Source organism: Thalassophryne amazonica, chromosome 7 (genome assembly GCF_902500255.1).
Source record: "Thalassophryne amazonica chromosome 7, fThaAma1.1, whole genome shotgun sequence".
Lineage (NCBI taxonomy): Eukaryota > Metazoa > Chordata > Actinopteri > Batrachoidiformes > Batrachoididae > Thalassophryne > Thalassophryne amazonica.
In genome coordinates, this window is record NC_047109.1 from 82,544,526 (window position 1) to 82,570,400 (window position 25,875).

At 42.3% G+C, this 25,875-nt stretch overlaps 1 protein-coding gene across 1 annotated transcript; it reads right to left on the minus strand.

Annotated features, from left to right (window-relative positions):
* Positions 1-10,030: 10,030 nt before the first annotated feature.
* si:dkey-87o1.2 (uncharacterized protein LOC796684 homolog) lies at positions 10,031-16,171 on the minus strand. The gene is made up of 4 exons (XM_034174811.1): positions 15,761-16,171; positions 15,588-15,642; positions 11,006-11,123; positions 10,031-10,446 (listed from the first exon to the last, which is right to left on the minus strand). The coding sequence occupies exons 1-4, from the start codon at positions 16,055-16,057 to the stop codon at positions 10,413-10,415; spliced, it is 504 nt and encodes a 167-aa protein (XP_034030702.1). The 5' UTR covers positions 16,058-16,171; the 3' UTR covers positions 10,031-10,412.
* Between the last annotated feature and the right edge of the window lie 9,704 nt (positions 16,172-25,875).

Below are 25,875 nucleotides of genomic sequence, written 5' to 3' on the forward strand. Positions count from 1 at the left end.
AGGAGTCTAACAAGACCATCAGGCCTGTGACAGCATCATACACTCATAAACCACAAGTAAGAGAAACTGCACAGCATTTTTAGCGACACAATTTTTCACATAATAAAAACAATAGTCGCACTACTTCACTCAAATAAATGCACAAGGATTAGAAGGTGTTGCTCTCATAAAATTAAGTGCTCAGTTCTCCTTTTTTTAGTGTATGCATGGAGCGTGCCTTACATTTATGAAGGTTATAATGTTGCAGTGCGCTTCATGTCAGCAATAAATGAAGCGTAGCGCAAATTCTCCCAGAAGACTCTCCTGTCCTGTGTACTGGCAACATTTCCTGTATATTCGTTTGGTGAATTGTTTTGTAATTTGTGTCAGTAGCATGGCACAAGCAGAGGGTCACCCCTTTTGAGTCTGGTCTGCTTGAGGTTTCTTCCTTACCACTGTCACCTGTGTGCTTGCTCTGGGGGTTGGTAAGGTTAGACCTTAATTGTGTGAAGCGCACTGAGGCAACTTTGTTGTGATTTGGTGCTATATAAATTAAATAAATTAAATTAAATTTAGACTCACAATTCAGTGTCTCTCATGAGCAGCTAAATGACTTCAGCCACACACAGAATCCTAATCACATGCCACCGTTAACAGTCACAGCAAACCAATCGGATGCAGGCACATCCTTTAAAAGCTTCAATGTCTCACTAACCTTTCACTGTTTTTTTCAGTTTGCTGCCTGACGCTCCCTCCGCCACCCCACTACTACTAGTAGGTCCTTGTCTGCCGTGGAGGAGGGGCTTCGCCCCCTCCCTCCTCCATTGGCAGGACTCAAGATCATCTCACTGCCACAACTGGGACTGAGGCCAAACCAGATTTATAACTCTGTACTCATGTATGTAATAAATCACTTTCTTTAACCCATTTAGTCTTGTGGTATAATTACTGATAACACCAGCAACAACACAACATTTCACTCTATTGTATATTCTTGTTATTTGATGTCTGGCTTGAAACCAGCACATTTCTAATGGCATTTTTGAATTCAACCTGGCATCACACTTATCTGGAGACATGATGTTTGGTCAAACATAAGAGCACCATTTTTTGCATGAAGTTGGTAATAACAGTGTGTGCTGATGCAATACATTGGATCGGAACTGATCTGAGAATGGCCAAAGAAAATGAAAACAAAATATGATTCGTTCTACTGCCAGCTGTGTATGTTGTCCTTTAGGAGAGTACAGTATTTGCTTTATGTTTTTTGAGTTCATGTTTTTATATGGCTATAGGTTAGAAAAGTACATTCAGACAAATGTATTTATTAAAGGATCAATGTTTGCTGTTTTGAGCAGCACGGTGCTTAGTGGTTAGCACTGTTGCCTCGCAGCGAGAAGGTTGTGGGTTCAATTCCCGTGGCCTTTCTGTGTGGAGTTTGCATGTTCTCCCTGTGTTTGCGTGGGTTTCCTCCGGGTGCTCCGGTTTCCTCCCACATCCAAAGACATGCGGGTTAGGTGGATTGGGTTCTTTAAAATTGTCCGTAGGTGTGTGTGTGGGTGTGTCTGTGTTTGTTTGTCTATCTGTGGCCCTGCGACAGACTTGCGTCCTGTCCTGGGTGTACCCCGCCTCACGCTCTATGACTGCTGGGATAGGCTCCAGCCCCCCGCGACCCTTAATTGGACTAAGCGGTAGAAGATGGATGGATGGATGTTTGCTATTTTAAGGAAGTAAGTGGTTTATTTTTATAGCACTTTTCACAGACACAATGACAAAGTGCTTTACATACATACTTTTTGATCGTACACAAGTTTTGGAAATGAGAACTTATTCAAAAATTTTATTTACAGACTTGTAACAGGAGCATCAAATTAACATTTCATACCAAAGTTTTCCCACTTTGTCGCTTGTTTTCCGCACAGTTCAATAATTGATGACATGTTCAATCCATGCTCCTCTTCTTTGGATTACAGCTGCAAAAGACACATTGAAGTTTGTGATGACATTGCCACACATCTCAAGAGGGATTCTCCAAATTTCTTTTTCATTTTCAGGAATTGATATTCCTGAAAATGAAAGAGAAATCTTTGTTATTTTGGAAATTGTACAAATTAAAAAAGTGGTAACATTTTATTGGCCCACCTTAAAACTGCATTTAATATCATTATAAATATAAGAATTAAAATAGAAAATTAAAAACATCAATAAAAGTAAAACTCAAAATAAAGTAAGCCCTTTCGGCTGCTCCCTTGTTTTCACTGAGGGTCGCCACAGCAAATCCAAGGTGGATCTGCATGTTGAATTGGCACAAGTTTTACGCCAGATGCCCTTCCTGATGCAACTCCACATTACATGGAGAAATGTGGCAGGGGTGGGATTTGAACTGGGACCCTTCCGCACTGAAACCAAGTGCATTAACCACTTGGCCACCACCCCTGCTTTAAAACTCAATTACAATAAGACAAAAATAAAAAATAAAAACAAGAAATCAAAAATACAAGGTTAGCCAAATGGTTGTTTAAAGAATTGGGCCTCCAGGTGTCTTTTAAAACAACCGTATCAGTAAGTCTGAGGTGTGCCTGTAATACATTCCACAATTTAGGGGCAGCACCCGTAAAAACTCTTGTCAGCATGGATTTTTAAGCAGTTTCTGGTTGTTAGACCTAAGGGAGCGAGCAGGAACATGGAGATGAATTGTCTGTAAGGTATGCAGGAGCCTGATCATGTAGTGTCCTATAGGTGATGGTAAGAAATTTGAAGAGGATCCTGTACGGCACAGGGAGCCAGTGTAGGCAATGAAACAGAGATGTGACATAAGTGTGTCTGTTTGGCCTATAGAGAGTAGCCCAGCAGCAGCATTTTGGATGGACTGTAGACAGTAAAGGACAGATTTGTTTCCGCATTGAAACCAAGCGCATAACCATTTGGCCACCACCCCTGTTTAGTGAAGAAAAAAGTGCATTGATACGGGTGGAGATAAAGGCGTGTACAAGCATCTCAAGTTCTGTGTTGAGAGATCATGGCTCTGAGTTTGCTCATATTTCGCAGGTATTTAAGGCAGGGAAAGCTGTACTGGTTTGTCTGTATCAGCAGATAATGAAGGTGTATTATATCATATCAGACATGAAAAAGTGATATTGTGCAGTCCCTATTAGTAACAGCAGGGGTATTTCTGGTTATTCTGGCACACTAGGTGAGATTTAATCAGTTGACCTGTGCTTCACCCTGTTTCTCCACTCGCACAACACCCTGTTACCCCCCACCCCTGGAAAAAAAGAGGCTCTTAAATGACAAAATAGCACTATTTATTCTACAACTACCATATGTAAAACAGGGGTGGTGGCCAAGTGCAGGGGTGGTGGCCAAGTGGTTAATGCGCTTGGTTTCAGTTCAGAAGGCTCCGGGTTCAAATCCCACCCCTGCCACGTTTCTCCGTGTAATGTGGAGTTGCGTCAGGAAGGGCATCCGGCGTAAAACCTGTGCCAATTCAACGTGCAGATCCACCTTGGATTTGCTGCGGCGACCCCGAGTACAACCGCCAAGGTTGCTTAGGCCTAGAAACATTGTAACCGTATTATAACCTGTTTAAGATAAATTGTATTTAAGCTGAGTGGTGCTGATTGGACTGACAAATTGAATTAAATATTATGAGAAAGCAATGATATTAAAATTCAACTGCACCAAGCTAGGCTCAAGACCAGAATATCCTCAGTTTAAATCCCCATTAGACAGGAAAATCACTAAGGTCCCTTGGCAAGATTCTTAATCCCAAAGTTGCTCCTGGCATGCAGTTGAGCACCTTGCATGGCAGCATGTTCAATGTGTGTGTGTGTGTGAAAGGGGTTACTATAAAGTGCTTTAACAGCATATGGATCGACAAGAAAAGTGCAATAGTAATAGAAAGAGTGCGCCGTACTTACAGTAGCAAGGTGTGGCAAGACAACCTCACGTCTACCACATTATAGAGCACAAAGATCATTATTCTTAGATGTCTCTTTTGACGTGTCAACATTAGCGTGACATGTACATATCTTCAGTACGCAAACATGAATCCAAACTGACAGGTTGTCAGGAATTTATGCATACCCACTATGTGTGTTTCATAACATAATACCCTGTATAGTTTCACCTCTGGCTTTTTTTTTTTGTTTTTGTAACATTGTGGTTGGCAGCCGCTGCCAGAGAAGCAATCATCCCTGTGATGTTAACAGTACAACTTATCACTATGGTATATTGTGACATTTGTTACTCATTTCAAGCAGTAGAAAAAGTAGACCTTCTGGGTTTGAACCCCACAGTTATGCATTACATATGCATTCTCTTGCAAAGAAACTTGCACCTCATACGTAACTATAACCACATCCACCACATGGCACGACAGTATTAACAACCCAAGTGTGAAAATCAAAACTAAGAGATCTAACAGGATTACAGTGTGTTGTTGGCTGGAACATAAGGACTAAAACTGTAAACTTCAAGGCTATAACTACACACTATGTAACAGTGTGTGACATTATGTCATCCTGTTTATCAAAGTAAAACCTTTCTTTGAATATCAAATCCAAAATCTTTTTCTTCTTGAAATTAAACAGACATGGGGTCATTTTTATGAGTTTGGGAGATCCTGTGACTTATACTCCAGTGTGACTTGTATATACCCCCCCAAAAAAATAGAACTATAGAACGCAGTGCTAACGTACCCCCGGCTGTATGAGCATGTTATCAATGAAACAGTGTGTAGAAAGACTGTGATGTTTTGACCACTTAAAATAGGTCAAGGTTAGCCATCTTTGAACTTGTCCAAGACAGACAGACAGATAGACGGACGGCGCAAAGACTTTGCAATACCCGATGTCCATATTTTGGCCTTGGATAAAAATAACGCAGTCATTAATAATCATAACTATTTATATAAAACTTTCTCAGGAATCAAAACACTAAACAAAATGTTTGCCCTTCAGCTGCTCCTGTTTTGCTCGGGGTCAGCCCATGTCTTCCTAAGAGGCCTCCCAGCCAAGTACTAATCAGGACTGACTGCATACCTTCTGACATCAGACAAGATCAGATATAACAATAAATACTAATAAATAATAACAAAAAGGACATGACAACAATGCACAAAAATCACAATTTAAAGATCTGATAATACATAAAAAAAGTGCAACTTATACTCCAGTGTGACTTGTATATGGTTTTCTTCATCTTCAAGATGCATTTTTTTGACAAGTTGACTCTGGAAAATAAGGTATATATATATATATATATATATATATATATGAAAACACACCCATCTTTATTTCTAAAGGAAAGTACGTATTTTTGATTGTACAGTATAATTATTATCGCCAAATTTACAATTCAGTCAGTAACACTTTGATTAAAGAAAGTAGTTTTTTTTCCCCCATTACCTTAACTTATATATTTTGCAGTACGACTCTGTTCTGGGAACTCCCTGCCCTTCCACGTGCACATGTGGAAAGCAGCAGTAGACCACAAACTTGACATTACAGGGGGAGTTGGGGTGGAGATAGGTTTCTAACTGGCAACCCGTGGTTAAAGCAGTTTAAACAGGGTGGCATCAGTTAACTAGTTAGTGAACTAATCCCAGCCAATCAGCTGAGCTACTCGTTTGACAAATCAGCTGAGCTGACAGGGTAGTTAACCTAGCAGCTGATAGTGTTAATGTTTTGAGACAGCGTCCTGGCTTGAGTTTTTGACTTACATGAACAAATGGTATGCTCAATTAATCAGCCTATAAAATGTACTGAAAAAATAAAAGTTTCATAATATAGTGGTGATCTCATTTACTTGATATTGGCGGCAAAGTTACAGCCAACTAAACGTACTTCAAGAAAAATCAACATTTTAACACATCAAACAGAAAAAAGATAAGATGCTGTGAATTCACCAGTGAAACATTTGAAGTAGTAATGTTATAAATCGTTTGGCAAATAACTGCATGCACATATAAAAGTATACACACAAGAACACACTGCAACCATCAGGTATCTTGTAAAAAAAAAAAAATTAAATTGCTGGTTTCCTAGCTAAAAGTCAAACAATACTTTCCATAAAGTCAGAATTGCGACTGGGAAATTTGTGCATGGGTCTCAAGCCCCGAGCTGGATGTAACTTGTTGAGTCTGAACAGAGATGCTAATTTAACTACCTGTATTAAAATAGCATTTCTTTGTTTTAAAATAGATTTTTACTGCCACATATTGTAGAACAGTTCAGGCAATAGTTTATTAAATATCTAACTTTACCTGAACTTGTGTTTTTCACAGTGAAAACAACATATATAACATGAACATATGACTAACAGTAGCTATGCAGTGAGACAGTTAGCAAACATGTTAGCCACTGCAAAAGTGCTTCTCAAACCTTTAGAGACCAAGGACCATTTAACCAATTAAAAACATCTCACGTAACTACATAAATATCCAACAATAACAGGTCTGCTTACCACTACAGCAGTGTTATATTACAAATTACAACCTAAAAAAGAGCTTTACAAATAGCATTGCTTACGCACACATTCGGTGTGTCTCTGTTGCCACCTTATGGGCCTGTCACACCTTGACCTTTACCCAGCGTATGCCGATTTACGAAAAATTGGACGAATATGTTGGCTACGTTGAATAAATTATGCAGCTGTCCCACTGTGACGATTTAGCCAGCGTATGCTGACGGAGAAACCCGTTTCCACTGAGCGATCCAGGCCAGTATTGCACAGTATGGTACGGGTCAGAACGGTTAGATCTGGCTTGGCTTGCATTTCTATCACCAGCAGTACATTTTGTTTGTTAGGCAGAGAATGTAGATGTTGACATGCATGTTATTGAGAGCGCGTACACTTTTGCGTAACCTCGCCCCTCCACACGGAGGTCAAACAGAGTAATTCAACATTTTTTTAAATGTAATTCTATTTTATTTTTGTCTTGATGGATCATGGGATTATTTTCATCACATGCACAATGGTGAAGGTTTGACTGATGTCTGTGGTAAACACTAACATGAATGAATGAGGAGCTGTGACTTTCCACTTTTAAACTAAGTTTACTTTCTTGTTGTTCACAAAGAGACAGCGTTCTCTGGTAGAGGTGGGCGATACTGGGAATTTTGGTATTGATCCAATACCAAGTAAATACAGGCCCACTATCGCCGATATTGATACTGATACGATACTTTTTCATATTTAAGCTTCGTAGATCCAAAGGATCCAAAAGACCTAGGATAGAATTTCTCCAAACATTGTACGTGACAACAAAATACTTTATTATCACAATCAACATTTTTGTTAAAAAAAAAATCACTCAACACAACTTAAAACAAAATCTCCTGAGGTAAGGGCTGACAAACCACAATACAAGGGTGCGCTGCTCTGTGTTGTGTTACACAGCGCAGTGCTGCTCTTACAAACAGAGAGTGGACTTTGATGAATCTGCATGCGCAGCAGTCAGTGCATGTAGGAGAGAAAAAAAAGCTTGAGTATTGATCTTTTTACACGAGGATCGTTCAATAGCAATACCAGCATTAGTATTAATATTACCGATATTAGGATCGATCCTCCCACCTCTATTCTCTTGTTCAGGAAACACACCAGGAGCAGACAAATACAGAGAGCCATCTTTAAAAACGCTACGTTTCTTCAGCCGCGACAAGGAACTAAAGTATTTTCAGATGTCGTTTTCCAAAATAAGGACACTTCAGGTGGATAAGTTTTCATCAGATTGTGATGATGAATCCGACTGAAACGAGGTAACAGGTAAGATTAAGACTTTATATTTACTCAGTGTGTGAATGTTTTACTATTTTTAACAGTCTGAACTGTAGACTGGACAGGACTGCAGCTTTCGGCTTAAATGCTGAGCCAATCAATTGGCAGCAGTGGTTTAGTGCCTCCTTGTTGTAACCGCTCCATAATTTTGGGACCCCAGTGAAGGGTACCGAAAAATGGTACGGGTCGTTTATTTTGGTATCCGTTGTGAAATCATAGTTTTGGAGCTTCAGGCGTTGTTGCTACAAGCTTTATTACTAAAATTAGGCTGAAGCTCATAGAGCTATGCATAATAAATATTGTCATTGCAGCGACTGTGGAAATCTGTGGATCCAGACATTCCAGCTGACACCATATACTGTGTTTGGACAGACATGGACAAACAACTGCCCACTATGACGCATGTGTGTCTGTTTACTGTTATCAAGTGGATATAAATAAAAAAAATATATCACTGTGGCGACATGTCCATGTGTGCACGGTGCGCACATGGACAGGCTGCTCCCAGGTTGAAGTGGATTGTCAGATCAGAACACGCAGCAGACGATCTCGCTGTCACGTCACCCATGTGAGCTCCGTTCCACACGACGCAGTGTCCTACAGTGCGTTGTCCACAAGACATGCGGGCGCGGCTGGTTGGAAACGCGCCAGCAGATGTGAACATGAATGAAACGAGTGAACTGCTTCTCATTCATGTCATTTTATGACTGTATATCTGTGACCATGAGTCATTTACAGATGAACAGACGGATCATATTTGTATTGCTTGCTTGATAAATGCGGTGTTTTTATATGGTGTGTGATTTAAATTTTTTTGTAATACTTCCATGTCCGTAACTCAGGGGTAAAGTCTCTGACTGGTAATCAGAGCTTTTGGATGGTGCAGGTTCGCGTCTAGTGGGTCATATTTTTTGTTTGTTTGTTTGTTTGTTTGTTTTCCTGTGGTCCCACAGGTCCCAGCTGGTTTTTAATTTTTTTATTTATTCCACATAAGCGTGCGATGTGGTTCCACATGTACCAGATGGTTTTATTTTTTATTTCTTTCACATAAGTGGTGCCATGTGCTGCACCTGGCACTGTTCCTGCTTGAAAGATACCGGCACATGCATGAACTCTCGCATCGGGTTCATGCACGCCTGCCCGTCGGCGTGATGTTTCGTGGTACACTAATTTCGAACTGTTTCGCCATAATCGACCATATGTTGACCTAACTTTGCACTATGTGTGAAGGGGCCCTTATCCTGTAACATGACAACCGAGCATGACACATGGTGCAAACTATTCCTTTGTAAAACCCTATTAACTCAACCAATCATTTGCATCACATTTTACAAAAATTGGAGCAGCTTTATCTTTTGACCCCTGTACTATTTTAAAGTTTCCAATCCACCTAACAGCATAAATTATAATCATAAAATTATATAATTATTTATATTCTGTCATCAACTGTTCAGCATTAATAGAAATTTCTGTTTTAAATATTTTAATGACTTCTTGCTGGCAGCACTTCAAATTCAGAATTTCATATGAACATGATTTTAGAAACCAGGCTTTCAGGGAGGTGTCCCATTTAGTTCTAAAGTATGTTTTGTTTCATGATCTTGGAATGTAGACTTTTTATACCATTTCCACCACAGCAGTACCTAATATGCAATAAACATTAGAACAACAAATTAAACCTTTCATAGCCTAAATAAGACTGAGTCCACGCAAGATTAGAAAATAACTAGATCACTACTGACCTGCAAAGAAAAGTCAAGAGTCTATAATGCTGAGACACATAGAAAACAGTAAACCTGCTGAGCCAACAGTCCAGTTTTAAAACTGGGTTGTTTTAAATTGATACACTAGGTGGCAGTAGAGGATCATATTGCACGAAAGTTGGACAATCCTGTCATTATTTATCCACGTTGGATAGGTTTGTGAAAAGTTCCAATTTGGGGTAAAGATGCTCACTTAGTGTGGACAGATTGTTAAAACGGTGAGAAAAATAATGTTTTTAACTGAAAACTGGATTTAGGTGGCATCATGTCCATTGTTAACCTTAGAAAACTAAAAATGATTGATCCTATCATGACATGGATAGCCTAAAAATAATTCCTGTATAACAATAACAATAATAATTTATTTATATAGCACTTTGAGTAGAAAACTTTTTCAAATGGTCAACATAATAAGACATCAAAACAGGGTAGGCATTTGTGCATCTGATGATGGGGTGTTTGCGTCCTTCAACATTCTGTCAGTTTAAAGAGTAACAACAAAGCATTGGTTACCAATCCACTGAATTTATTTTAATTGATTACTAAAATAATTTTCTGATTTTACCCATTGTTGTTCTCAACACAGCTGCACAACAAATAAAGGACTTGGTTTAGTAACAGTACTCAGCTACAGACCCCCCCCAACCCAACCCAGCCTACTTAATCTAGTCTGTACTATTCAGATATATAGTTGGTCAACACGCACGCATATATATATATATATATATATATATATATATATATATATATATATATATATATATATATATATATATATATATATATATATACACACACACACACACACACATTTACTAGTAGTATACATATCTGTATAAACGACAAACCCCATTCCCCCTGAAAACTGAATGCAAGGTATTGGAGAAGATGTCATTTTGGAGCTTCTACAGGTCCACACAGCTTCCTGTACACACACACACAAAATAGTAAAAGTCAGAATTGCACAGAATCCAGCATGAAATAATTTGTGTTGCATTCTTTTTTTTTTTTTTTTTTGCTATACAGTAACTGCTGAGGCCAACATTCATTCATTTGCAGAACTCGCTAATTCCAGTTAAGGTTTACGGGGTGGGGGTGGGAGGCCTTTGTCCCAGGGATCACTGGTTTACACCCGAGGTCCACCCTAGACAGACCGCCAGACTATTGCAGGGCTGACACACATAGACAAACACATTCACACTCCCACCTACAGTCAATTTGGTCACCGGTTCACTGAACCTGCAGGTCGTTGGCGGTGGGAGGAAGCCAGAGCACCCGGAAGGGAAAAAAGCAAAAAGAGGGAAAACATGCAAACTCCAAACAGAAAGCACCAGCTCAGATGGGAACTGGGGACCTTCTGGCTTTGAGGGAGTAGTGTGAACCACTAAGCCACCATGCCACCCAACAAGGCCTACAGCTGTTCTGTGGAGTTCTCTGACAGATGCTTATTCTGAAATACCACACAAGTGTTTTGTAGATCTTACCGTGCTTCCTCATTGTTTTTGTCCACAAATGCACAAACAGCCTTGTCTCTAGTCAGAATTTGTTGTTTTAGGTTCTGTATCTCCTCCTGAGCCTTCTTTTTAGCTTCCTCATGTTCGGCTGTAAGGGCACAACAGAGAGCAAAATAAAGCAATAAAAGTTTAAACATTTATGGTAAATGCACTGCATTTATATAGTGCTTTCCATCTGCATCAGAAGCTCAAAGCGCTTTATACTTCAATGCCTCACATTCACCCCGATGTGAGGCTGCTGACGTGCAAGCCGCCCACTACACACCGGGAGCAAATAGGGAATTAAGGACCTTGCCCAAGGGCCCTTAATGATTTCCCAATCAGGCTGGGATATGAACCCAGGATCCTCTGATCCAAAGCCCTACACAAGCCCAACACACACACACACACACACACACACCTTAGTCAGGGCCCCCTCACACTACGAGTAGAGCAGTGATTCTCAACCGGGGTGCCGCGGCACCCTAGGGTGCCGTGATCATTCGTCAGGGGTGCCGTGGGTATTTTTCATATTCGCGATTACCGTGAATTATTTATTTTATCCACAAAGCATAAAACGACTCAGAATCTGACGTCAAACGTGCTGCAGCCTCGCTCTCGTCTTAAGGCGGGACAAGAACAAGGAGGCTGACGGCCGATTAAAACAGTGCCGTCTTCTTCAAAAGCCGTCTAAATTGCGGAGCTGTCGGTGTGTGTGTCTGTGCCTGTGTGTAATAGAGGTAATAGCATTATAATATTATTTTGGTTGGTGGTGTGCCGCAGGATTTTGTAAATATAAAAAGGGTGCCGTGGCTCAAAAAACGTTGAAAATCACTGGAGTAGAGCATGAGTTCTATATGAATCACACAAACTGGAAAAGCAGACAAAGTTCCAGCTGCATCTGTACAGGACAGACATTCGAACAGCCATCTACGAATACTCAGAATGTGGTACAAAGCCAGCTCGAATGATTCGCGCAATTCAGAGAGCAGCAGCACCCGAATCCAGGTTGACTACCCAGAGTGCAAGTCGAATGCAGACATAATCCTTCCCCCACAAAAAAATAAAAACATAATAAAATAAAAAAGACAAGGAATAAAAACAACACAGCACGAAACCCCACAATACCAGCACCCAAGTTCTGGGCGGGAAGCAAGCGGGGATGGGGTGGGGGGTGGTGGTGGGAGTGGCAGGGTGCTGTGGTCCACTCTTTTGAAGACCTACTGTGTCACACTGCTGGGTGTCGTGCTTGCATTATATTAAAGATATTAAAGACTGCTCTTAACCCACCTGTGGCATTGAGCAGAGACTCTCGACTTATTATCACCTTTACAGCGCAGGCAGGATTACTCTGTCGAACGGCTGGCTTCCAGTCGAGCTGCAATCATGAGCCAGGTGGCCATGTGAACAAAGGGTTTTCCAAGAAGTGATTAAGAAAGGAGCACCAAGGAGGTGTACTTGTGGCTGCACAACATGACAAACTGCAAATTCAACGCCAGCTCCTTTGGCCCAGAAGGACACACGATGCTGCACCAGTCCATCAGTGACAGGAACCTGGAGCGGGTAAAACTGCTGGTGATTTTTGGCGCAGATATCTGACTGGCCAACAGGTGAAGGGTGGAGCACAGTCATTTATAGCTACATAGTTTTGCCACATTTAAGAGAGAAAAAAAAAAACAACTTTGCAAACATCACCACCACCAACCACTGCAAAGCAATCATACGCCGTGCTCCAAAATGCTGTTTTTATGCAGCGCTTCTCTGTGAAAATTTCAAATAAAATAAATAAAAGGAAACAGCCACACCAGCCAGTTTTGCAGTTTTGCCGGTACTGACGTTTTCTCCTTAAGTGTGTGTTAAATCAGATTGTGCGCTCCATTCCAGCTGGAGCTGAGCCATGCGTGTGTGTGCATTAGCGTGTCCGCATTTGGAGCCTAGAGCACAGATGCCTCCCAGTTTTCACCCTCCACAGCCTCCTCTTCCAAGTGCAGATTCAACCTGTCATCTTTAATCTTCTTGTCTTTTAAACTTGTTTTATGTCACAGTCAAACACGGCACATGATGCTCAGGGTCAGTGACAGCCTGGTTGCTGACGCAGTGCCTATGATTGTGGTATAACGTTCAGAATGAACATGTAATCACACATCCATTGTCAGTCCACCTCATGTGTCATTCATATGTATTATCATGTTATCATGACTGGTAGACCCCGTCCAGACGGTCAAAGTGCACGTCAACACATCATGGAGAAGCGCTGACTCGCTGTGAAACATGGTGTGGGGGATGCGGGGGGGGGGGGGGTTCAGCTCATCAGGGGCACAATCGGGACACGATCAGACTGCTCCAAATGCTGGTGGGTTGCCATTTCGGATGCCATTCAAGCTAGCAGTCACATAGCAGTACAACCGCCGTAGGAATATTCCCCAGTTCGAATGCAGCATGACAGTAGTGTACCTGTTCCCGACATTTGTGCTGGCCGTGCCATTTTGGCATATTTCCCTAATGGCCCGGTCCCACTGGGGAGAGGATTAATTGCGCATGAATTGAGTATACAAATTTCGGGCGTTCGTTGTCGTCTGCAACAAAATTGGCCAAAAATGACAAATTTCTCAGTATGACTTACAGATATATTAATAATGTATAGCGAATATATAACGAACAATTACGGATGTATAACGTATGTACTGAGGAAATGGATGAGATGCATTGCAATTATCACAGAAGTATTACAGATGTATTGAGAATGCATTGCGCACATGTTGCGGAAACAGTGGTTGCATTGCGCATGCGCGGCATCTGCATTGCGGTCATAAAAGAAGCACACTCGGGCCACTATTCACACCAACACCACAGCGACATGTCTACACGACCCACATCAAAGAAGCAGGGGAGGAAGATGCAGAAGGCTGCTGCTGATGCAGAAGAGAGGGCTCCATCTCCCACCCCACCTCCTCCAGCAACAGATAGGCCCAGGTCTCCCACCCCACCCCCTGAAGCCGCTGCTGTCGATGAGGTCCTGGAAGTTGTTCCGGGACTTGGACAAGTTGATTGGTATGTTGTTGGATGGCAGCAACTCTCACACTACATCTTTGGGGATCCATAACTGCATCTGTACGTCTCCACAGCTGGACTGGCAATGACTGGCAAATATGTCCATTTCTGCCACATTTATATAGTACTTTAGGTTTACGTGAAGTGTTTGTTTGTTATGCATTTGTAAGTTGTTCGAAAATCAGATCCAAAACAGATGAAATACAAACGCTTTATTCGTGGCCACTCTGTATGCATTCATTAAAAATTATTTTAGTTTGTGATGTGGACGTGATGGGCACGCTATATATCCATTTTACACACTGTCCCAGTCCACTGCCAAGCCGCAATACCCCGTCAGCTGCGGATATCAGCAGATAACAGCGGATATACAGCGCATAGATTGAGTATGTATTGAGTATGTAAGGCGGATGTCATCCGCAACTAAAATTTTGTGCAGCTCAAAAATCCTGGCAACAGAAAAACGTGCCTCTGCGGATAATTATGGATGTGTGCGGATGTTGGCCGACTCATACAGGCATGTTTTAAGAATATTGCGGATGTTTAGCGAATATGAACCAATTTTGTGTGCAATTCATATGCAACTCTTCCTAAATGCCAGTGGGACCGGGCCTTAAGTGCCACACGAATGCTGTCCGAGAAATTTGAACACAGTTCGACTGCAGGTTGAATTGCACGAATGGCGTTCGAATGTCCATTCCTACCACAGTACATATGCGGTACAACTAACTAATTTCTTGATTGTCTAACTACATAATTGTCTCAGAAAGGGAATCAGGGCCCAAATTATGTTGAACACTCTGATTTATTTTTTTTACTTGGAAGTGCTACAAAAAATGTTGCTATTATTAATATCATGGTTATTAATATTATTATTGCAAAGCTGAGGAGAGTGTGAGCAAGACAAACAGCAACTATCAATAACATTTGTTCAGCGCATTTTCCCTGAAATACTCATGGAAAGAACACAAATAACTCAGAGTAAAGAGAATGGCACCAAACTGGAACCATTCTAACTTGCAATGTTGTGTAGCGATACATTGTATTGTGGGTAATAACCAAATGCTGAATATAGAGTTTTTCAGGGTCCCATTCATCCCCCTGTGCACTCAAAGGGGTTCATGTTTGCACAACAAAAATGGCATCACCGCACCTCACAGATGAGGAAAAAAAACAATCAAATACAAAACCAGCATGAAATGTGATCACTGAATTCATTCTAATGTGATTTAAAGTTTATATAGATAAATGTATTTATTTACTTAAATTCCACAATGAATCACACACCTTCTCCCCACACACGCAAAGTATTATGGGACTCTGAATTTGAAAATTGCTGAAGGTTTTGCACTCTGCTGAGTTCCTGTCTAGTTAAATATGGAACAGCATTATATTGGTACACCACAAAGTTTACAGTACAAAATGTTTTTTGTGCCTACAGTGTATCTGCTGTCTTCGAAACCAAACGAGCAATTTAGTGGAGTGAGTTTTTCGTGAGATATGATGAGGTGTGGTGCCTTACCTTTCATTTTAGTAAAACTCTCCGTCATCTCATTGTTGGTCTTCTCAGCTTCTGCCTAATAGAGAGCGGAAGAGAAGAAATCAGGAAGCGTGCAGTAAGCAGAAATCATCGATCCTCACACGCTGACAACATGCACTTATTGTGGATCTGTACCAACTCTCTGCGCTTCTCACTTTGGCCGTGTTGCATGTCTGCAGAGTTCCCTCTGCCGCCTGCCTCGATCTGTCCAGCTCGTCCTTCTTCTTGCGCAGTTCATCTAATTTGCTGTTGACGGCTGTCAGCTTGTCCTTCAGCTGAAGGGCTTCGGTTTTAACAGATTTGATGGCCTCGTCTTTGGCCTTGATGTCCGTGAAGGTCAGCGTCACCTGCTCTTTGAGCCGGGCCAGTTTCACCTCCTGGTTCACGGCCATGTAAATCGAGCCACCCATCGCCGCCACACTCACCGCGATCAGGAAGAAAGCGATCTTCATCACTGCCGACACAACCACGCAAATACGGGAGAAAGAGCGCTGCTGGCTGCAGGTGAAGGTTGCTCGATCATTCCTGACAGACTTCCGTCTGGAACCTGACGCACCTGACTTACCTGTTGCGCAGCGCGCGCGCCGCCTCACCGTGTGTGTGACACACCTTAACTACTGCGTGGAACTTGTGTACTTTAGAATGGAATCACTGACATCTTGACGCGCTTTTATTACCAGAGTGAAGTTGGTTACCAGTTACTAGTTACTTATTCATGATAATACACGTGATAACATGATAATATATATGAATCCTCTGACACGAGTTACTTACTTATTACACTTATGAGGCAAAAAAAAAAAAAAAAAAAAAAAAAGAGTGAAGGTGGTTACAGGGCCGCTGCTAAGGTTTTGTAGGCCCTAAGTATAACTGGTCAGGGAGGCCCCCCCACCCCCATACAAGAGAACACCCCCCACCCCCCTCCCCCCCCCACACACAAAAGTTCTACTCAAACCGTTACTATTTATTAAAATTCACATTAAATACACATATTCTTGGTATATTTATCAGCCTGTCAAATTTATAGTTGCTGTCTGATCATCAAATCAAAATCAAATCAATTTTATTTATATAGCGCCAAATCACAACAAACAGTTGCCCCAAGGCGCTTTATATTGTAAGGCAAGGCCATACAATAATTATGTAAAACCCCAACGGTCAAAACGACTCCCTGTGAGCAAGCACTTGGCGACAGTGGGAAGGAAAAACTCCCTTTTAACAGGAAGAAACCTCAAGCAGAACCAGACTCAGGGAGGGGCAGTCTTCTGCTGGGACTGGTTGGGGCTGAGGGAGAAAACCAGGAAAAAGACATGCTGTGGAAGAGAGCAGAGATCAATCACTAATGATTAAATGCAGAGTGGTGCATACAGAGCAAAAAGAGAAAGAAACACTCAGTGCATCATGGGAACGCCCCAGCAGTCTAAGTCTAAAGCAGCATAACTAAGAGATGGTTCAGGGTCACCTGATCCAGCCCTAACTATAAGCTTTAGCAAAAAGGAAAGTTTTAAGCCTAATCTTAAAAGTAGAGAGGGTGTCTGTCTCCCTGATCCGAATTGGGAGCTGGTTCCACAGGAGAGGAGCCTGAAAGCTGAAGGCTCTGCCTCCCATTCTACTCTTACAAACCCTAGGAACTACAAGTAAGCCTGCAGTCTGAGAGCGAAGCGCTCTATTGGGGTGATATGGTACTATGAGGTCCCTAAGATAAGATGGGACCTGATTATTCAAAACCTTATAAGTAAGAAGAAGAATTTTAAATTCTATTCTAGAATTAACAGGAAGCCAATGAAGAGAGTCCAATATGGGTGAGATATGCGCTCTCCTTCTAGTCCCCGTTAGTACTCTAGCTGCAGCATTTTGAATTAACTGAAGGCTTTTCAGGGAACTTTTAGGACAACCTGATAATAATGAATTACAATAGTCCAGCCTAGAGGAAATAAATGCATGAATTAGTTTTTCAGCATTACTCTGAGACAAGACCTTTCTAATTTTAGAGATATTGCGCAAATGCAAAAAAGCAGTCCTACATATTTGTTTAATATGCGCATTGAATGACATATCCTGATCATGTTGTCAGGCAGAATAGATTTGGACCTAAGTAGTGCACTGACAGCTAACTAGGACTTTGTTGACTTATAAGGCACTCAAAATCTTCAAACTACACGGCCCAACTATTTGCAAACGTGCCACATGCCTTGTAATATCCAGATTAGTTTAGCGTTTAAAGCTACATCAAATCAGCAAAGCCAACACAACCTAGCTTAAGCAGCACCACTGAACATTAAGTAATCAAAACAATTTAAACCTTTAACACGTACTTACCAGCAAGGGATGCACAGGCATCATCTTTTTGTTTCTTTTTCCTCTGTTTTTCAGCTCCAGACTCCTGTCGCTTCATTGTTTAATTGTGGCATAGTGGCAACTTGTCGTCTGGTGTCAGAATCGAATGTGGGCTAGCAGTGCTACTTCAGTTAGGCGCAGGGTTACCAGATTGGGTGTTTTCCCATCCAACTGGTTTGTTTAGGGTAAAAATATGGCACTGGATGAGTTTTTTGTATAGAATTGCCACACACATTTTAAAAATCAGTTCAAATTGCGCAGGATTTCGTGCCTCCATGCATTTTGGAGCATTTATTGGACTGGAAATCATCACATCTGGCAACCCTGGTTAGGCGACATAGCGAACAGAGAAAGACGCAAACAGGGCTGTACCATTTCAGGGAATCGAGGCGGGGGGTGGATGGGGGCTTTATATTAGGCAAAAAACCTGTTAATTTGCCCCAATTAAGTAATGGGGTAGGGGTCTACACAATGTTTAAAGACAAAAACGATGGGCCTATTCATAAATAATTCATATTGATTTTGAAATGTAATAATGTAATAATTTCAACACATATTTCAGTCAATTGGAGGCCCTGCAAACTAGTGCAACATGGTTGGTGCTTATGCCGAAAGGCGGCGCTGGCTGGTTACCAGTTACTTACATTATTGTCCCAAGGGAAATTTGTCTTGGGCTTGCAATGCTGTGATTAAAATAGTTCAGACACTTATTAAGCAAAAAAAAAAAAAAAAATTGAATGAAGTTGGTTACCAGTTACTAGTTACTTATTCAGACACTCATTCAGCAAAAAAAATAAATAAATAAAAAATTCTATGAAGTTGGTTACCAGTTACTTATTCAGCAATAAAATAAAAAAATAAAATAAAATAAATAGAGTGAAGTTGGTTACCAGTTACTAGTTATTTATTCATGATAATACACATGATAACATGATAATACATATGAATCCTCTGACACGAGTCACTTACTTATTACACTTATGCGGCAAAAAAAAAAAAAGAGTGAAGCTGGTTACCAGTTACTTATTCAAAGTTCAAGGTTAACTTTATTGTCCCAAAGGAAATTTGTCTTGGGCTTGCAATGCTGTGATTAAAATAGTTCAGACGCTTATTAAGCAAAAAAAAAAAAAAAAAGTGAAGTTGGTTACCAGTTACTAGTTACTTATTCAGACACTCATTCAGCAAAAAATAAATAAATAAATAAATAAATAAATAAATAAATAATAATAATAATAATTAAAAAAAATCTGTGAAGTTGGTTACCAGTTACTTATTCAGACACTTATTCAGCAATAAAATAAAATAAAAAAATCATGAAGTTGGTTACCAGTTACTTATTCAGACACTCATTCAGCAAAAATAAATAAATAAATAAATAAATAAATAATAATTAAAAAAAATCTGTGAAGTTGGTTACCAGTTACTTATTCAGACACTTATTCAGCAATAAAATAAAATAAAAAAAATCATGAAGTTGGTTACCAGTTACTAGTTACTTATTCAGACACTCATTCAGCAAAAAAATAAAATAAAATAAAATAAATTAAACAAATAAATAAATAAATTCTGTGAAGTTGGTTACCAGTTATTAGTTACTTTTTCAGACACTTATTCAGAAAACAAATTGAGTGAAGTTGGTTACCAGTTACTTATTCATGATAATACACATGATAACATGATAATACATATGAAACTTATTACACTTATTAGGCAAAAAAAAAAAAGAGCGAAGTTGGTTACCAGTTACTTATTCAAAGTTCAAGGTTAACTTTATTGTCCCAAGGGAAATTTGTCTTGGGCTTGCAATGCTGTGATTAAAATAGTTCAGACGCTTATTAAGCAAAATAAATAAATAAATAAATAAATAAATAAAATAATAATAATAATAAAAAATGAGTGAAGTTGGTTACCAGTTACTAGTTACTTATTCGGACACTTATTCTGAAAAAAAAAATTGAATGAAGTTGGTTACCACTTACTTATTCAGACACTTATTCAGCAAAAAAAAAAAGAAACAAAAAAAAAAGAAAAAAGAAATTGAGTGAAGTTGGTTACCAGTTACTAGTTACTTATTCAGACACTTATTTGGCAAAAAAAAAGAAACAAAAAAAAAAAGAAAAAAGAAATTGAGTGAAGTTGGTTACCAGTTACTAGCTACTTATTCAGACACTTATTTGGCAAAAAAAAAAAGAAACAAAAAAAAAAGAAAAAAGAAATTGAGTGAAGTTGGTTACCAGTTACTTATTCAGACACTTATTTGGCAAAAAAAAGAAACAAAAAAAAAAGAAAAAAGAAATTGAGTGAAGTTGGTTACCAGTTACTAGTTACTTATTTGGCAAACAAACAAACAAACAAACAAACAAAAAGATCCTCAGCGATGCATAATATAGGAAATTGGGGTGAAATTGTGAATATGGTAAAATGGACTGCATTTATATAGCACATTTCCATCTTCATCAGACATTACAATTATGTAATAATATATTACATAATTGTAATATATTATGCTGTTGTCATCAGACATTACAATTATGCCTCACATTCACCCCGATGTCAGGGTGCTGCCATACAAGGTGCTCACTACACACCGGGAGCATTAGGGGATTAAAGACCTTGCCCAAGGGCCCTTAGTGATTTTCCAGTCAGGCAGGGATTTGAACCAAGGATCTTCTGGTCTCACGCCCCACACCTTAACCAATAGACCATCACCTCCCCTATCTGTCTGAATATCTGTCCAGTCCAGTCGAGACACTTATTCAGTTACTAGTTACTTATTCAGACAATTATTTGACATTTTTATTTATTTATTTATTCTTTTTTTTTGGTATGAATGACATTCAGTAGATCACAGAGATGCATATCTTATATCATATTGATATGACAATATTGCAATATGATAATTTGGCCATATTGTAGGCAAAAAAGAAAAATGCTTAAAAAGGTGGGGAGTCTGAGGGCCCCCTCCCCCCAGAAGGTGAAAGGCAAAAAAAAAAAAAAAAAATTTAAAAGGCGGGGGTAGCCATGTTCATACTGCTGAAGAGCTTCGCCAGTTCATGTCTGTGATATATACATATTATTATATAAAGAACTCAATCTATACTCTAAAGATAATTTATGTGATTTTTTTTTTTTTTTTTATGAAATAGATTGTAACATGCATTTATTCAGTTCAGTGGTTTTGTTTTGCGCCTCACCTGGACACACCTGTCCTCTTCCTGTCTCTCAGGAGGGGGCGGGGTCCTAACAAAACACCTGCAGAATGTTGCCTGGCTGGCGCAACCGCGCGTGAACGCAAATCCTGTCAAACACCTTGGGTGGCTGTGTTCCCATTTCGGGGTAAAAAGGCACTGGCACTTGAGGAGGAAGGAGAAGAAGCGATCAGTCCACCATGAAGCTGAACCTGGTGCTGCCTCTGATCGCGGCTGTATGCATCGCTCTGCTGGGCTTCACCAGAATGCGCCAACAGCTGTACGACAAAGAAGCCAGACGCTTAAAGATGGACAACATCAAGAACCGTGTGTCCGGCGACTTGCTGGATGAATTCCGAAAAGACAACGCCAAAGTCACGAACAAGTTGAATGACGACAACAGAAGCGTCGCCGAGCTGGAACAGCAGGTGAACGCTGTGCGGGACACGGAGAAGACCAAGAGGGACGAGGCTGCAGCCTGCCAGAGCAACCAGGTAGGCAGCAGGTCTGACAGCGGTGTGCAGCTGTCAGAAGTTATATTCCACCCAGTATTTAAATCGGAGGAATTCTGAAATTTCACCTGGCCCGCGGAAACCTGCCACTGTGGCTGTGTTACACTTCTGGGGCTGTACCCTTGTAAGGCTGCATTCGTCGGCTGCATCCCATAACTAGGTGACTAGGCTGTCGCAATTTTAAAGGCTCCTTGGACTGCGACCAACGAATGCAGCCTTCTTTCTTTTGAAAATGAAAGACACAATTGTGAAGAGTTCAGATGCAAAACCCAGTATCTCCAAAACCATAAATTTTTAGTTGAGGCCAACATGTACTTGGCTGTCAAGGGGACCATCAGTGTGCAAAATATGAAAGAATTTGAACAAACTGTTTTCATTTTATTGATGAAAGTCTGTGTATTTCCAAATATGGTTTCCTTTAAATCTCCATTTTCAACTGCATTTTTCTCAATAATAAAAAAAAATACTTTATGGGTTTTGCATCTGAGCTCTTCAAATATATCCTATGATTGATATATATATATATATAGAGAGAGAGAGAGAGAGAGAGAGAGAGAGAGTGCAGGCGGAAGAGGTGGAGCGCTATGAGGGCAGCTTGCAAGTTAAATGAACTGCATTTATATAGCGCTTTTCCATCTCCGTCGGGATTAAAGGCCTTAGTGATTTTCCAGTCAGGCGGGGATTTGAACTCATGATCTTCTGGACTCAAGCCCAACACCTTAACCACTAGACCATCACCTCCACTAGTTATAGTACAACTCTCTGTTGAAGGCATTTTTTAATATGAAATCTAAAATTGAAGTCCATTTCCTGTCAGTCTTTCAGTCTTGTCTTCTGTCATTAAACAACTGGGAGGCGGGAAACCCCCAGCACATCAAAAACAAAATTGGTGATAAATTTAAAGAAAAAAAAGATGATGTCAGTAAAGTTTATCAATGAGGTATAGAGGGTTTTCATGTGACGTATCGGTCATGTGATTTTGCACCCCGCGGCCATTGTGGATTACGACGTGGTGGCTACTGTGATACACTACGTGCATTTGGCGAACAATTGCAGAAGCTTCAACAATGGTCAGCTTTTGTGCTGTTGTCAGTTGTTCAAACAAAGGTGATAAAAATGAGGCAGGTCGCTCATTTTACAGGCTACCAGCAGTTATTGTGCATCAAGCAGTGGAGTGTTACGAGCTTTCTAAGCAATGCAGGGACCTGGCTCAGCAGATCTGAAGGAAGCTTTAATATGGCCGGAACCAAGCAGACCGCCCGTAAATCCAAAGCCACCCAGAAGAGCGCTCCAGCTACCGTCAGTGTGAAGAAGCCTCACTGTTACAGGGCCGGCACCGCGGCGCTGAGAGAGATCCGCTGCTACCAGAAATCCACGAGTTGCTGATCTGCAAGCTGCCCTTCCAGCGCCTGGTGAGAGAAATCGCTCAGGACTTCAAGACCGACCTCCGCTTTCAGAGCTCCGCTGTGATGCTCTGCAGGAGGCCGGCAAGGCTGACCTGGTCGGCAGCTTGCGGATCCGCAGCTCATGGATTTCTGATAGCGGCGGATCTCTCTCAGCTCCACGGTGCCTTGCCTGTAACGGCGAGGCTTCTTCACACCGACGGTAGCCGGAGCGCTCTTCCGGGCGGCTTTGGTAGCAAGCTGCTTCCTTTGTGCTTTCCCTCCGGTGGATTTACGGGCGATCTGCTTGGTTCTGGCCAACTGCCGGCCACTTCATTACATCATCATTAAATTCACTATCCGGTATAACACGTGGATCCACTGAACCAACTGCTACACATCGATCACAATAAACAGCTTAATTTCGAGGGTTTAAGGCCTCGTAATTGTTGTGTGGGCCGCTGAAGAGGAGGTACTGCTGGCCCACCACCACCAGAGGGCGCCCTGCCTGGAGTGCGGGCTCCAGGCACCAGAGGGCGCTGCCGCCTCACAGGAGCAGCCAGGACGACAGCTGTCATCCATCACGGGAGACAGCTGATCCCAATCAAGACGGCGGTATATCAGCAGGACGGCATCTCCACCTCATTTGCCGAGATATCGCCATACCAAAGAGGTAACGTACTCAGCCACTTGTGTTGTCTTTTTGAACATAATACGTTGTTGCTTTTGCGCAGATAGTGAGTGGAACAGCGGAAGACCGAATTGGACCTTTTGATAAGTACACATATTCCTGCACTTCAGTGTTGCTTTGTTGACGAGAGGTGGAGGTGGACTCTCCACCCTCCGTGTTGCTGGGTGCAGCCGCGCCCACACCTGACTGTTTCTGTTTCCTGCCAGCAGTACCGGATCCGGCGAGCGGAGGCAGTGGCCACCTGGGAATTCGGGACTTGGCGGCTCCAGTATCCCCGGGGTCCGGTGGCGGCAGAGATCGGGTTGGTTCCGGTTCGACTTGGACAGACGTCTCCTATCGTCGAGCCTGCCCACACGACACCTTTGAATTAGACTTAAGCTCTCTATTGTTATCAGTTGTATTTGTTGTGCCCTTTTTTCACAACAGTCAAAACAGTATATTTGATTCCTCCATTGTCCATTCATTGTCGCCCCCTGTTGTGGGTCCGTGTTCCTACACTTTCACAACAGGATATCTCGGCCAGCGTCATGGATCCCGAGGGGCGTCAACCGGCTGTTGAACGGCCAATGGAAGAACAGGACGCGCAGGTGTCCGCGGGAGGGGTAATCGGTGAGTTGCAGCGGATCCTCACCGCTTTCACGACTCGGTTAGATTTGATGACCGAGCAGAACGTCCTCCTGAACCGCAGGGTGGAGGCTCTCGCCGCGCAGGTGGAAGCGCGCCCTCCGGGCGCCGCTGCGGCTCTCCCTCCCGCAGACCCTGTGCGTAGCGTTGATGTTCCACTGGTTGTTCAACGACCTCTCCCACCTTCCCCGGAAGCATACATAAGCCCCCCAGAGCCGTACGGAGGCTGTGTGGAGACGTGCGCGGATTTTCTGATGCAGTGTTCGCTCGTCTTCGCACAGCGTCCCGTTATGTACGCGACCGATGCTAGTAAAGTAGCTTATGTTATAAACCTGCTTCGCGGTGAGGCACGCGCTTGGGCTACAGTGCTCTGGGAGCAGACGTCACGGCTCCTTCTGACATACGATGGGTTTGTAAGGGAGCTCAGAACCGTGTTCGATCACCCTAATAGAGGCGAGACCGCTTCAACCGTGCTACTGTCAATGAGACAGGGGCGTCGGAGCACAGCTGCCTATGCAGTCGACTTCCGCATTGCGGCTGCGAGATCCGGCTGGAATAGCACTGCCCTCCGCGCCGCCTTTGTAAACGGACTGTCTTTGGTTCTTAAGGAGCACCTGGTGGCTAAGGACGAACCGCGGGACTTAGATGGGCTCATCGATCTCGTCATACGGTTAGACAACCGGTTAGAAGAACGTCGGCGGGAACGAGACGAAGGGCGTGGCCGGGTACGCGCCGTCACTCTCCCTTCCGGTTCCGACTGCGCTCCGCCTTCCCCACGCTCCACGGCCCCTGCGCTCTGTGGGGCCACAGCTCCCCCTACTGACGAAGCTATGGACACGAGTAGGGCAACATTTAGGGCACCAGATGCACAAAGGAGACGGGCCCATGGAGCTTGTTTTGTTTGTGGTGCAATAGAGCACCATATGAGAGACTGCCCCGAGCGGTTAAACTCCAACGCCCGCCCCTAGAAACTGGGCTAGGGGTGGGCCGAGACATTCATGTGGGACACACCCACATCGCCACACGACTCCCAGTTACAATCCTTTATGAGGATTCAACCCTGAAGGCCCCAGCACTGGTGGACACGGGCTCTGAGGGGAATCTGTTGGATAGCAGATGGGCCAGGGAGATAGGGCTCCCTCTGGTGGCGCTTACCTCGCCTGTACAGGTTCGGGCACTAGATGGCTCCCTACTCCCTCCGATCACGCATAAGACACCACCTGTAACGCTGGTGGTGTCAGGAAACCACCGGGAGGTGATCGAGTTTTTTGTGACTCAGGCCACTTCCCGTGTGGTTTTAGGTTTTCCCTGGATGTTGAAGCACAATCCCCAGATTGATTGGCCGTCCGGGGTAGTGGTTCAGTGGAGCGAGACCTGCCATCGGGTGTGTCTAGGTTCCTCGGTTCCTCCCGGCTCCCAAGCTAAGGAGGAGGTCAGAGTCCCGCCCAATCTGGGGACGGTGCCGGTGGAGTACCACGACCTTGTTGACGTGTTCAGCAAGGATCTGGCTCTCACGCTTCCCCCCCACCGTCCGTA